Raw genomic sequence first — 15,551 nt, 5'->3', positions numbered from 1 at the left:
TTTATTGATCAATTAGAATTAACTTCTAGAACATATAATTGTCTAAAAAGGGCCAATATACATACACTATTGGACCTTTTGAGTAAGACTGAAGAAGATCTTATGAGAATTGACAGTTTTCGTATGGAAGATAGAAAACATATATGGGACACTCTAGAGAAGCATCTCCCAATTGATTTACTTAAGAATAAACTCTCGTTTTAAATCCATTGCAATTTTTTTTCTTCTTCTTTTTCGAGTTAGAATAGAATAAAAAGAAAAAAGAAAACAATTTTGCATCTTTGGTACAATCTATATTTTCGCGAAATGGATCATAATAAAATAATAAAATGGATTTTAGGTATCTAGGGAAGATTCTACTTGGAAGTAACTATTTCCTAGATACCTATGGTACTTCATGGTTGAATGAATCAAAAAAAATCTAAAAAAGACCTAAAGTTAACGATTTATCAATGGGTAGTGTTGCTCCAATACCTAACCAAAGAGCTACTACAGTACCGATTAAAAAAACGGTCGTAGCTACTGGGCGGCGAAATGGATTTTGGAATTTATTGACATTCTCTAGAAAAGGTACTGTCAATAAGCCTGTTGGCACAGAAACCATTAAGAGAACGCCCAATAACTTATTGGGTACCGTACGGAGTATTTGAAACACGGGAAAGAAGTACCACTCGGGTAATATTTCCAAAGGAGTTGCAAACGGGTCTGCCGGTTCACCAATCATTGATGGCTCGAGAACCGCTAAACCTACATTACATGCAATAGTACCTAGAATTACTACTGGAAAAATATATAAAAGATCGTTGGGCCATGCGGGTTCCCCGTAATAATTATGTCCCATCCCTTTAGCTAATTTAGCTCTTAATACAGGATCATTTAAGTCTGGTTTCTTTGTTATTGGGATAGGTGAACTCTTTAGGATCCATCCCCCAAAGGAACCGGACATGAGAATTTATCATCATCCGGCTCGAGCAAGAGTGAAAGAAATAAGACCGCGGAAGATCCTTAATAGAATTAAGGTATATAATGACTCAATGACTCTAGACAAAAAAAGCTTTATCAGATTCTCTTTTCCAAAGTTGCACCTACCACTACTCATTGAAAATAATCCTATTCTTATGGGTAAATGCTCAATATCCAAGTGGGCTTACAAATTTGATCATGATCAATTGCTTTGTGGATTGTCTCATGTCTCTTGATTAGTTGGTATTTATCCCCTCAATATCGCAAGTTTCTTACCTCCAAACAAAATATTTACTTGTTACTAATAAAAAATCAAAAAGTTTAGCCTACATTCTTCCTTAGATCCCTTCTTTTACTCCGATAGTATTGCGGATCACAATCGATGCAAAGAAAATGAATGCATTTCCATACTATAATAAAAAGGTAAGTGTAATAAATAGAGAATTGGATCATGTCACATGACTGATTCCATTTCCACTCTATGGGATCTTACGGAGCCTGTTCATGGATGACATGGTTGCGGTATGATCATAGAAGATATTCTCCTCAAGTGAACCAGCCTATCCTTCCTAGGTAGGGGACTTACATGTTGATTGGATGCGGAGACACCTTTGGTTGTGAATTCTAATGTGGCAGATCCAATTCTTTATCTGCATGGCCAAATCAATAATTCAAGTCACACACTCCCATAATCCGCCTTTTTTCTTTCGTAAAATTAACTTCAACTATTTGTATCGTATAAAAATACTTCGGAGTTGAAGAGAAGTATCCAAATGACATGTGTTATTTTACAATAACCCATGCTTGTAGCAATGAAATACCACAACCTACCCGATATGATATATGAGAATTAGAATTCTCTATGATATGCCTTCCCTATAAAGGACCCGAAATACCTTGCTTACGTATCATTGGAAAGTGCATTAACATAAATACGGCAGTAAGCAGAGGCAGTACAAAGGTATGTAAACTATAAAAACGAGTCAAAGTGGATTGGCCCACACTAGCACTTCCGCGTAATAACTCCACTAAAGGCGATCCTATTACCGGAATGGCGTCAGGTACACCTGTCACAATTTTGACTGCCCAATAGCCAATTTGATCCCAAGGCAAAGAATAACCAGTTACACCAAATGATGCAGTCAAAACAGCCAAAACCACACCTGTCACCCAAGTTAATTCACGGGGTTTTTTAAATCCCCCTGTGAGATACACACGAAATACATGCAGGATCATCATTAAAACCATCATACTTGCTGACCATCGATGAACTGATCGGATTAACCAACCAAAGTTGGCCTCGGTCATTATGTATTGAACCGAGGAAAAAGCCTCTGTAACGGTTGGTCGGTAGTAAAAAGTCATAGCAAAACCGGTAGCGACTTGTACTAGAAAACAAGTAAGTGTAATTCCCCCTAAACAATAAAATATGTTGACATGGGGAGGAACATATTTACTAGTTATATCATCCGCAATTGCCTGAATCTCAAGACGTTCCTCAAACCAATCATATACTTTATTGAGATAGGTAACTAACCCACGCCCCCCTCTAAGAGCCGTATATGAAAATTTCATCTCGTACGGCTCAAGCAGAAACACACAAATTTTCAACGAATATTAGAAAAAAGGTTCAAAACTTCATCAGCCACTGAATCGGGTCGATTTGCCTTGAAGATAGCAAATAAAAAAAATCCGGAATATCTTCTTTGTGATGATAATGCCAAAAAATCTCAAGTTGGCGCGTCTTTCTTTCTTCCTTTCCCTTATGTTGGTCATTAGAGGCTTCTTGACTTTTCTCTTCCCTATTTTGGATTTTTTTTTATGCGTAATATAGAAATTATCTTGTTGTGATCCTATGAATCAGTTCAATTAAAACCTTAGATTCATACTAGAGCCACGATGATTTAGTCTCAAGCTAAACAAAAGGCAAGGGTTCTTCGAATAAGAACCGCTTGATAATCATTTATTGAAATTGAATCAGTGTAATGACTCGACAAAATCGATAGAAAAAAAGTTGTCTTTTGGGCAAACAAAATTGTAAGGAAGAAAATTTCTTTTTTATTTTTATTTAAGAACTACTTGAATTTTTCAGTCTGGTTGCGAGGTCTTAATAGTGAGTATGAATCATAGTTCCATTTTTTTTGATCCACTCTATCTATTTCGTGTTCCAGATACTAGAATAAATAATATCTGACGAATTAGAATCATCTTGATAGAGATAACAGGCCCTTTCTATGTATTATCAATAGGATCAATTCTAACAAGTCACACACTCATATTCCAGAGATACCGAAACAAAAAAATTCCGCGGTCGAACTACCATAATATCTAGAAATGTAGAGCTTAAACTAGAAAGGCTTTTTTGGATGGAAAAACTCTGACTTCCTAGTTTTAGTTAGTAGAAACCTAATTGGTTAAAATTCCATCCAGTAAAATGGAAGAATTATAAATTTCTAAAATGATAGATAGGAATATAGCGAATAAAGCCATTGCGACCCCCATAAAAGGAGTAGTCCCCCAACCCGGGGCGACTTTCCCATATTCCGAATTCAAGGGTTTCAGTAAACTACCTGCACCAGTTCGTTTTGGCCTAGGTTTAGAACTATCTTCAACGGTTTGTGTAGCCATAAATTATATTTAATCATTGGTGTTGACTTTGTATACTATTCCGTTGTAGTTGTAAATACACGATCTTTTCGTAGATCCATTGTAATCTTGAAATTCTATAAAAATGGAAACAGCAACTTTAGTCGCCATCTCCATATCTGGTTTACTTGTAAGCTTTACTGGGTATGCCTTATATACCGCGTTTGGGCAACCCTCTCAACAATTAAGAGATCCATTCGAAGAACACGGAGACTAATTTAAGTAAGAAGTCCCCCTATCTGGGAGACTTCTTACTTAAATGAAATTATTTTATTCTTTTAGTTGGAGTTGGTGGAACCTTAGGTGGTTCTCGGAAGAAGATAGCGAAAAAAATTATCCCTAAAGTCGAAACTAAAAGGAACGTATAAACCAATGCTTCCATAGATTCGATCGTGGTTTATTTACAATTATAACTTCCACACCTATTCATTTGTCATTTGGGAGAATTTCCCATATAAAGAAAGAAAAAGAGTCAAAGAAAGGATGGGAGATGTCAAATCAAAAAAGAGAGGTGAAAGATACCATAACAATGTGTATCAGACTGCCTGTTTCTTTGTAGTTGGATCTCCCACTTTTTGGAATGTTCCAAATTCCACTTGAGCATCCAAATCTGGATCAATACCAGCAAAAACATCTCGGAACAATGTTCTAGCGCCATGCCAAATGTGTCCGAAAAAGAAGAGCAAAGCAAAGGTAGCATGACCAAAAGTGAACCAACCCCTTGGACTGCTGCGAAAAACACCATCGGATTTCAAAGTAGCCCGGTCTAATTCAAAAATTTCCCCTAATTGAGAACGCCTCGCATATTTTTTTACAGTAGCAGGATCAGAATAATTTACTCCATTAAGTTCGCCACCATAGAACTCCACCGTTACGCCTACTTGTTCAACACTATATTTGGATTCTGCTCTTCTAAAAGGAACGTCCGCTCTAACAATTCCCTCCTCATCTACCAAAACAACCGGAAATGTTTCAAAAAAAGTAGGCATACGGCGTACAAAAAGCTCACGTCCTTCTTTATCTCTAAAGACGGGATGTCCTAACCATCCAACAGCTATTCCATCCCCATTGTCCATTGAGCCCGCTCTGAATAATCCCCCTTTTGCCGGATTATTACCAATATAATCATAAAAGGCTAATTTTTCGGGAATTTTAGACCAAGCTTCTGATAAACTAAGATTTTCGGCTAAACCATTGCTAACTCTTCGATATATTTCTTGCTGAAAGTATCCCTGATCCCACTGATAACGAGTAGGCCCAAATAATTCGATTGGGGTCGTTGCTGACCCATACCACATAGTTCCAGCAACTACGAAAGCTGCAAAAAAAACAGCAGCGATACTACTGGAAAGTACAGTTTCAATATTGCCCATACGTAATCCTTTATATAGACGTTGAGGCGGACGGACACTAAGATGGAATAAGCCCGCTAATATACCCAATGTACCCGCAGCAATATGATGAGAAGCTATTCCCCCCGGAACAAAAGGATCAAAACCTTCTGCACCCCACGCTGGATTTACAGCTTGTACTTTTCCAGTTAGTCCATAAGGATCGGATACCCATATCCCAGGACCATACAAACCCGTTACATGAAATGCCCCAAAGCCAAAGCAAGCCACCCCTGCAAGAAATAAATGAATTCCAAAGATCTTGGGCAAATCCAAAGAGGGTTTTCCCGTCCGCTCATCAGAGAATATTTCTAGGTCCCAATATACCCAATGCCAGATCGCTGCCAAGAAACACAAGCCAGAAAACACAATATGCGTAGCTGCCACACCTTCATAACTCCAAATACCCGGATTTGTTACAGTTCCTCCTGAAATACTCCAACCACCCCACGAATCCGTTATTCCTAAACGAGTCATGAAGGGAATTACGAACATACCTTGTCTCCACATTGGATCCAGAACAGGATCAGAGGGATCAAAAACTGCTAATTCGTATAAAGCCATTGAGCCAGCCCAACCAGAAACTAGAGCTGTGTGCATTATATGCACCGCAAGCAATCGACCCGGATCATTCAATACGACAGTATGAACACGATACCAAGGCAAACCCATGGAAATACCCCTTTAGCAAAGAAAAATAGACACGATGTCGCTTTATTTTATCGCATTGAAAAAGATTATCCATTGTACCTAACCCTTCTAGGGGATTCTGTGTCAGAAAGCGCGAATATTTATTTCATTCCATTAAAAATAAGAAGCCAATTCTGTTCATAAGAAGAAAGAGAAGCAGATCTATTCTATACTCGATAAGTGCCAATATGCAATGGGTAACTTGGCCAATTTGGAAAAAACGAAGAATAGATCGCTACCCCTCTTTGTTTAGCATTCGAATCACCCATTCCTTTTTCTTTATTCAATCTGTCTTACCTTTCTTATATGTATAACCTTTCCATCTATGTATTAATAGAATCTATAGTATTCATATAGAATAGAATAAGAATAAAATAGAATAGAATAAGAATAAAAATTAAGACAATAAACTGCAGATTCTTTCTTTCTGTTCCATTCTTACGTTTCCATATTAAAGTGTTTCTTACTTAAATTTAATAATATTAATCTAATATGCCCATTGGTGTTCCAAAAGTACCTTACCGGATTCCTGGAGATGAAGAAGCGACTTGGGTTGACTTATACAATGTTATGTATCGAGAAAGGACACTTTTTTTAGGTCAAGAGATTCGTTGCGAGATCACGAATCATATTACAGGTCTCATGGTATATCTGAGTATAGAAGATGGAATTAGTGATATTTTTTTGTTTATAAACTCCCCAGGCGGTTGGCTAATCTCAGGAATGGCTATTTTTGATACGATGCAAACGGTGACACCAGATATATATACAATATGCCTCGGAATAGCCGCGTCCATGGCGTCCTTCATTCTGCTTGGAGGAGAACCCGCCAAGCGTATAGCATTCCCTCACGCGAGGATTATGCTTCACCAACCTGCTAGTGCTTATTATCGGGCAAGGACACCAGAATTTTTACTAGAAGTAGAAGAGTTACACAAAGTTCGCGAAATGATCACAAGGGTTTATGCACTAAGAACAGGCAAGCCTTTTTGGGTTGTATCCGAAGACATGGAAAGGGATGTTTTTATGTCAGCAGACGAAGCCAAAGCTTATGGACTTGTCGATATTGTAGGGGATGAAATGATTGACAAGCACTGCGATACTGATCCAGTGTGGTTTCCGGAAATGTTTAAGGATTGGTAGTGTCCGGATTTCTTGTAAAGTTATTTCACAGCTAAATTCGTGTTTTCCTCGATTTAATAGAAAATAGAAAGACTTCATGATGAGCAATCATCAGGTTAAGATGGATCTAAACCAATCCATTTTTTTCTATATACATACAACATGCCAACGGTTAAACAACTTATTAGAAACGCAAGACAGCCAATACGAAATGCTAGAAAAACGGCTGCGCTTAAAGGATGCCCTCAGCGTCGAGGAACATGTGCTAGGGTGTATGTGCGACTCGTTCAGATCATGACTTCAAACAAATATAAAAAAAATTTGAAGTATCCCTGATTAGTACCAATGAATAGGATATAGCTTCTCTATCCTAGATTTCTATGGTATATGGAATTTCTGGTTTCCTTTGGTGCAAATCGAATTATCTAAATTTGGAAATAAGAAGCAATTCTCCCATTGGTAGCAAATGGTTATCCATTAAGCGGAGGAAATAGTAATAAAAAGAAAAAGGCTTATGCTCTTTTATCTTATAAAGAACGGACTAACAGGGTCAGCTACTTAGCCAACTTTCATAATTAAATACCGTCACTGTATGGATAACTCTTATTGTGAAAAGAGCTATTTACTCTATAATGGATAGGTAGAGCCAAAGAATGTGAACTATACAAGTTCGTAATACTTTTTGATGAAAGAAAGGGCTCCGGTGTATAGAGAGGGCCTCACCGTTTAAAAGGGAACCATAGAAACGATGGAACCCACTATTTTTTTTAGTATTATTTAGAATGAATTTGTTATTTCGTATAGAAATAACTGAACGGAGTGGAATAAAAAATCGTGGTTGGGAAGGTTACTATAGCAAAAGCCATTGGAATTAATATTTTATATATCGGAATAATTAGTTTTGTTATTAATGAGAAAAAGGGTGGCTAAAAGAAGAGAAATCATTAGTTATTCATTAAGGTTAATTTGATTCAATGACCAGAGTTCCGCGAGGATATATAGCCCGGAGACGACGAACAAAAATGCGTTCATTTGCCTCAAACTTTAGAGGGGCTCATTTAAGACTTAATCGAATGATTACCCAACAAGTAAAAAGAGCTTTTGTTTCCTCTCATCGAGATAGAGGTAGGCAAAAGAGGGATTTTCGTCGTTTGTGGATCACTCGGATAAACGCAGCAACGCGGGTATATAAAGTATTCGATAGTTATAGTAAATTAATACACAACCTGTACAAGAAGAAATTGATTCTTAATCGTAAAATGCTTGCACAAGTAGCTGTATCAAATCCAAATAATCTTTACACGATTTCCAATAAAATAAAGATCATCAATTAAAGGTATAAATAAAGTAATATACTGGAATAATAAAAGATGAATTCCCGGAGAGGGAACTCCGGGAAGATACAATAAATTAAGATTAAGTGGTAGGAATCGACGAGCTGGATTACTTTCTTTATAATATATATAGGTCTGGCCCTTGCGAATTCGAATAAAACATCAACAATCGGAACTTAAGTTCCGGTTGTTGTTTCTTAAATTTTGGTTGTAGTTTCTTAAGTTTCGATTGGAATTGTACTTTTGCGTTAATTGAGGAATATGTCTATTTTTTCTGGGTCTAGAACCTGTAATTATTGAAATTGACTGGGCTTGAAATTGTTTTTCGTTCTCATAGTTACGAAACGGTAAAAAAGATAAAATACGAGCCTGTTTTATAGCAAGAGTAATTAATCGTTGTTGTTTCAAGGTTAATCTATTTATTCGTCTCGATAATATTTTTCCTTGTTCACTAATAAATCTATTAATTAAACTCATGTTTCTATAATCAATTCGATCTCCCGGGCCAATCCGGGGACGCCTACGAAAAGGTTGTTTAGATTTACGAAAAGGTTGTTTGAATTTACGAAAAGTTTGCTTGGATTTACGAAAGGGTTGCTTGGATTTATTAAAAGTTTGCTTGGATTTACTAAAGGGTTGCTTAGATTTAAGAAAAGGTTGTTTAGATGTATACATGATTTATTCCTTATTTAATTTAAAATTGGAAAATGCACTTCTTTATTTTATTAATTTAGGATCCAGAAGAAGTAGTTTTTCTTTGATCCATATCTTATTTGATTCATATTTATAGTATATGAATACCCTCTATACATATGAAATAATATCGACCGGAAATCAGATGAGTTGATTTGTATTTTGTATTCTATACTATGTTTTATTTATATATAAAATATGAAGTTCTTACTCTTTCTGTTGTTTGGAAAGATCGAATACACGATGTTCCTATTTCTTTATTTCGTGATGAGTCGTATGCTTGCGACAATAACGACAAAATTTTTTGAATTCTAATTGTCCGGGTGTATTGTGGCGATTCTTTTGAGTACTATATCTAGAAATCCCCGTCGATTCCTCATTGGCACCTTTTCGAACACAACTGATGCATTCCAAAATAACTCTGATTCTAACATCTTTTCCCTTGGCCATGAACCTCCTTTTCCTTTTGGATTGACTTAATTTAATTCTTCTACTTATTCTTTTATTCTTCTATTTTGAATCCGAAGAAGAAGAATAAAATTCATTAGAATAATTTTTTTTTATTCTTAAATTAAGTAATAAAAAATAGAGAAATAATTAAAGAATACAATCCTTGTCGAATTAGCAAAGATTTTGGTTCGAAATCCTTTCATTTAATTAGTCAGCCCCGCCTTTTTCTATGCTCTGATTTCTGAGGCCTGATTTAGCTTGGGTACCCCTTTAAATTGAATTTCTATTTTTAAAAATAGGGTTTACCAAATTTTTAATGACTCTGAGGTTCAACCCAATCCATCTTTTCTTTCTTTTTCCTTCCGATACTAAAAAAAGATTGAAAAGGATAAGATAAAATTTTGTCATATCACGAAGAAATCTATCCCTCCCATAGCAATAACTAGAATTAAAAAAAAGGGAATGACAAAGCATCCGGGAATAAACGATTAATTTCTATCAATAAACCTGCTAAAGCACCAAACCATAGAGTACTTAGCACGGGTGCTACAGAGAGATATGTTTTTATATCCCGCATTGAAAATCCTCCTTCCTTGTTGGAATACATATATGATCATAAACTTATGCTATATATAAACTGAACCATAATCGACGAAATTTTCCGAAATTGTCCTATCCCTAAAAAATAAAAAGATGACCCCTTCTTCCTATATATTATCAAGGAAAAGTAATCTTTCTTTTATAGGCGAAATTCTATTGGATTTTAGCTGTATATAATTCCTTAATTATATGAGACCAAAAAGAAGAAATGACACGAGGGTTCTATATAGATAGAGAAAGAATAAGAAAATTATGATGTGGAAAAGAAGACAGGAATTGTGTACAATGGCATTGCACAACAATTTAATTTGGAAAAGGGATGTAGCGCAGCTTGGTAGCGCGTTTGTTTTGGGTACAAAATGTCACAGGTTCAAATCCTGTCATCCCTACCTATTACTTCTTTCTTCTTTATAGGCAGTAGCAACGAGATCAATTAAAGTAAAGTGGGTATAACTGGAATTTGTGGAGACTATACGTACGTGAGATACATTAGGAATAGAAAAAGATTTTCTTTTTGAATGAATGAAAGCGCTCTTAGTTCAGTTCGGTAGAACGCGGGTCTCCAAAACCCGATGTCGTAGGTTCAAATCCTACAGAGCGTGATTCCATCTATCTTATGTCGAAGCAGAGTAAAATAATTTAACAAAATTGAATTGTAACTCCAATTTGACCTCCTCCAGACCAGAGAGGAGGTCAATAAAAAAAAAAAAATGACTCAATCAAAGATCCAACTGATCCCCACGCCTGTATTGCAAATACGCAGTCACGAATAATCCCGCTAAAGTAATAGGAATTAGGCCTAAGACGATTCCAAATAGAAAAACTTCAATCATTTCGATTTGTTCGGGGGGATAAAAAAAGAGGTACGATCTATCCCTAAATAGTACTCTAAATTATCCACGAATCTCAATGACCAAGAAAAGAATTCCTAATTAGTCTGGAAAAGAGTCGTAGAATATCAGGAATCCCAAAGAAAGATTTTGCTTTTCTGAATTATTATTATTCAGTCAATTCAAATAAGACGTATCTTGTTCAAGCCAATAAATAGAGCTGGGGTTATAGTTAAAGCAGCCAGTAGAAAACCGAAATAACTAGTTAAAGTAAGCATGAAAGAGTTAAATTCCATTTATTTTTTTTTACTACACTACATATGTTGGTAAAGCATTTACCTAAGTTATGGAAAATTCATAATTCATCAGTTATTTTAGATAATACTAAAAAACAAGATAGAGTGAGATACAGAAGTGTAAAAGAAAGTGGATTCATCAGATGATACATGAGTCCCTAATTTCGAATCAAGAGATTTGTTATGGAATTTTTCAATTGAGTAAAGTAATAATATTAAGAACTAGATCATATAACCCCATTGAATGAAAAAATGAAATTGGATTTTCAGGGAAATTTCGGAATAAGAGATAAATAAACAATTGAATTTGAAAAAAAAACTTCTTTCTATTTTGGATAATTTCTTTTTCAATAGGACCCTCTTTTTGGACTGAACGATCGAATATTCCCCTATTCCTTCTTATTTTAATTTTAACTGATTGTATTCTATATGGAATAAGAGGAGAAGAAAAGCATTCCACGACCTCCCGAGGGTCTGTTAAAAAAAAAAGAAAGCTCTTCCTTGAATTTACTTTATTTTTATTCCTTTTTCGAACTCCAACCAAAGTAGATTCGAAGACGAGTCACTTCAATTATCCTTTTAAGTTCTATTCTATCTTCTGTCTTTCCCTATTTCATCTCGTAAAGTTCCACGCTCGCAGTTTGGTCAAGAAAGTTAGACCTAATCCAACAAACAAGACAAGGATTAATTACGAATTATGAAAGGATAAATTTCACATATATATACTTGTCCTTGTATTGTGTCAGTATGAGAATATCCTTCCTAAATTATTTATCCAAACCTATTGATCATTAACTTAGATTTTCCCAAGATTTTGGCTGCTATTCCGAATTACTCTATTATTCCGAAGCCAAGGAAAATAAATAGAACCTACAAAAAAGGGGTTTTCTATTGACGCCTTGAATAACATATAGCTTACCTATAGACAAAAAAAAGTAATTATGTTTCGGAACCAGGCAAAACCAGATTGCTGTGCCATAGGAAGGATAGCTATACTAATTCGGTATACTCAAAATACACCTTTGGTACAAAATTGACAATCTCACAAGGATGAAATATCAGTAATTTTCTATTTACTGGTTGATCCCATCTTTTACGGAATCAATTCCTTTTTTGAATGTACAAAAATTTTGGGAGTTCAGCATGTCTGGAAGCACGGGAGAACGTTCTTTTGCTGATATTATTACCAGTATTCGATACTGGGTTATTCATAGCATTACTATACCTTCCCTATTCATTGCGGGTTGGTTATTTGTCAGTACGGGTTTAGCTTATGACGTGTTTGGAAGTCCTAGGCCAAACGAATATTTCACGGAAAGCCGACAAGGAATTCCGTTAATAACCGACCGTTTTGATTCTTTAGAACAACTCGATGAATTTAGTAGATCCTTTTAGGAGGCCCTCAATGACCATAGATCGAACCTATCCTATTTTTACAGTGCGATGGCTGGCTATTCACGGACTAGCTGTACCTACTGTTTTTTTCTTGGGATCAATATCAGCAATGCAGTTCATCCAACGATAAACCAAATTCCAACTATAGAACTATGACACAATCAAACCCGAATGAACAAAATGTTGAATTGAATCGTACCAGTCTATACTGGGGTTTATTACTCATTTTTGTACTTGCTGTTTTATTTTCCAATTACTTCTTCAATTGAGAGAAAGAAAGAGACTAATAAGAATTCTCTTATCCCATTTGGAAAGATACCATCCTTATAACTACCCATGACTGTTTTTGTCTCTAGCATGACCAATTGATAAAATGTGGAGGAAAGTAGGGGAAATGGCCGATACTACTGGAAGAATTCCTCTTTGGCTGATAGGTACTGTAGCTGGTATTCCTGTGATTGGTTTAGTAGGTGTTTTCTTTTATGGTTCATATTCTGGATTGGGTTCATCTCTATAGTAATCGGAGGGACCAGATTGTAAACATGAAAAAGTAGGAGCTTAGCGGGTCCTTACCCCCTTTATCTGATTAGAGCGGAAAGGACCCGCGGAATTTTTACTCTTATAACGCGAATTGAATCTATTCGATTCACTCTTATGAAGCAACAAGAAAAAGAGATCACTCGAGGATCCAATATCTTATTCCACAAAGGAAGTATCCTGAAAATCCTTGATTTAGTTTCGAGTAATAAACTAATAAAACCTTAATCAAAACTATTCAACTAGCCTAAAAATAAAAAAAAAACCTTCAATGGAAGAGTTTACTTTTTTTTGCAAAATTTCTGTAAGTTTGAAGTTAAACTTAATTAAACAAGCCAAGCAATTCTATTTGCTTACAATCACAAGAAATTTGTCCCCCGCCATATTTTCTTCCCCTCTGTTTGTCCACTACCTCGGCTAAACCTAAGCAAAAGAAAAAGAGGCCCAAGAGACAGACCCGAATAAAGAAGAAATAGTAAAGTAATCTTTGACGAATTAGGAAGAAAAAGGATTCTTATTTTGATACAAGAAGAATCGGCACAAGAAAAAGCCTTTTTCTTGTGCCGAATAGACGATTAAGAAGACCTGCAATCCCTCGAAAGAAATTTAAATTTTATTGTTCTCGCCTTTGCCTTGGATTCTCTTCTTTTGCATGAGATATAAATAAGGAATTCCAGACATCTCGTAAACAAAAAAAAGTCTAAACAAAAAAAGGATTTCCAAAAAAGATCATAGATAATTCTAGCAATTGCCAATAAATCGAGGCTTTTTACCAACTTGATGGTAAGAAATTCCGGGACCTAGAAATTCATTTCGTACAATTGAACCTTTTCAAACTGTTTCTTTTTGAGAACCAAAAAAACTTGTGCCAAAATAACGGATGCGAAGAAGAACAAAAGGCCTTGGACACGTAATGGATCCTGAAGCACGATTTCTGCGTCCCCCTGACCAAAACCTCCCACATTAGGATTGCTTGTTAATGGTTGATCAATCTTGATGGATTCCCCCTCTGAAACAAGAAGTTCTGGTCCGGGAGGTATAATATCAATCACTTGGCGTCCATCTGATGCATCAACTATGGATATTTCATACCCCCCTTTTTCTTTACGTAGTATTTTTCTTACTATACCTGTTGACGTAGCATTATAGACTGTATTGTTACTCTTGCTACCATCAGGATAGATCTGTCCTCTTCCTCGGTTTCCCCCTACATATATAGGATATTTTAAGAAATGAGCATCTTTCTTCGTAGCAGGATCAGGGGAAAGAATGGGAAAGACAATTTCACTATATTTCTTACCGGGAACAGGGCCTATCACAAGAATATTTTTTTTATCGGGACGATAACTCTGAAAAGCAAGATTTCCTATCTTTTCTTTTAACTCAGGGGAAATACGGTCGGGCGGCGCTAATTCAAATCCCTCGGGCAAAATAAGAACAGCACCTACATTCAACCCTCCCTTTTTTCCATTAGCAAGAACTTGTTTCAATTGCATATCATAAGGAATTCGAAGAACTGCTTCAAATACAGTATCGGGAAGCACAGCTTGGGGAACTTCAATATCGACGGGCTTGCTAGCTAAATGGCAATTGGCACATACAATTCGCCCAGTTGCTTCTCGTGGGTTTTCATAACCCTGCTGCGCAAAAATGGGATATGCATTTGAAATAGATGTCCGAGTTATTACGTATATCATGATCGATACAGAAATCGATCGAGTTATCTGTTCCTTTACCCAAGAAAAAGTATTTCTATTTTCCATGTCCAATCACAGATCCCAGAATTTCTACAATAAATTAGATAGGTAGCTAAGCTAATCTAGTTCCCTATACACGAATTTGTTGGCATTCTACTGCAACAGTTGTACTGCAATGATGAATACCTTAAAGCAGGTATAAATAGAAAGAATTTTGGTAAAATGGAAAAGGGCTTTCTTTCTAAAGAAAGATGCTAATTTGATTAATATTAATATCGGGAGATCAAATGAATTTATGCTTCACTAATTGAATGATAAATGACTACAAGCGAAGGAGATAGACGGTTTAAACAAAAAAAGACCCAAAATTTCAAACATGTATCTAGAATTACTGGAAAACTACAAACAAAAATAGTGAAAATAAGCTCATTAGGAGCCCATCCAAAATCGTTATAGACCCAACGAATTACTAGTTCCCAACCACGGGTGGAGTGAAATCCAACAAAAAAATCAGTAACTAAAAGAATAAAAAAAGCTTTTATTGAGTCATTTAAATTATAGAAGAATTCCTGAACCCAAGAATTCAAAATGACAAGTTCCTCTTTACCCAGAAAAAAAGAACCACTTAGAATAGCCAAACAGATTATATTTGTCGAGAAATGCAAAATGATATGGAGATGATCCTCATTATTTATTTTGACCCATTGTATTATTTCCTTGTGTATTCCTGTAGGAGGTTTTTGTACATGTGTCTTTAGTTTCCCTTTTATCATCTCGTCCAAGAGAGAAAGTTCTTCTAATTCTATGAATCTTTCTAGAATCCTTTTCTCTTGAATATCAGTTAAGAGAGTTTCGGATTGCCTGGTATTCCACCAATTCTTAATCCAAAGTTCCAGACATTTGTTAA

The 15,551-nt window shown here is 35.8% G+C and overlaps 1 protein-coding gene and 2 non-coding genes across 3 annotated transcripts; 2 read left to right on the top strand and 1 right to left on the bottom strand.

Moving 5' to 3' along the window:
* Positions 1-2,720: 2,720 nt before the first annotated feature.
* Positions 2,721-8,880, bottom strand: LOC123420366 (30S ribosomal protein S18, chloroplastic). The gene has a single exon (XM_045107344.1). It carries the CDS (start codon positions 8,819-8,821, stop codon positions 8,309-8,311), a length of 513 nt encoding a protein of 170 aa, XP_044963279.1. The 5' UTR covers positions 8,822-8,880; the 3' UTR covers positions 2,721-8,308.
* A 1,324-nt stretch (positions 8,881-10,204) lies between these two features.
* TRNAP-UGG lies at positions 10,205-10,278 on the top strand. The gene has a single exon. It is a non-coding gene; the product is annotated as a tRNA-Pro (tRNA).
* A 139-nt stretch (positions 10,279-10,417) lies between these two features.
* On the top strand, positions 10,418-10,491 carry TRNAW-CCA. Its single transcript has one exon. It is a non-coding gene; the product is annotated as a tRNA-Trp (tRNA).
* Positions 10,492-15,551: the final 5,060 nt, after the last annotated feature.

Source organism: Hordeum vulgare, unplaced genomic scaffold, assembly GCF_904849725.1.
Source record: "Hordeum vulgare subsp. vulgare unplaced genomic scaffold, MorexV3_pseudomolecules_assembly, whole genome shotgun sequence".
In the NCBI taxonomy this organism is placed as follows: Eukaryota; Viridiplantae; Streptophyta; class Magnoliopsida; order Poales; family Poaceae; genus Hordeum; species Hordeum vulgare.
The sequence above is the reverse complement of the archived record's forward strand: the minus strand, read 5'-3'. Positions and strand labels throughout refer to the sequence as shown.

Excerpts from the sequence above, each read along its gene's own strand:
- LOC123420366 (XM_045107344.1), bottom strand. The coding sequence starts at position 8,821 with ATGTATACATCTAAACAACCTTTTCTTAAATCTAAGCAACCCTTTAGT.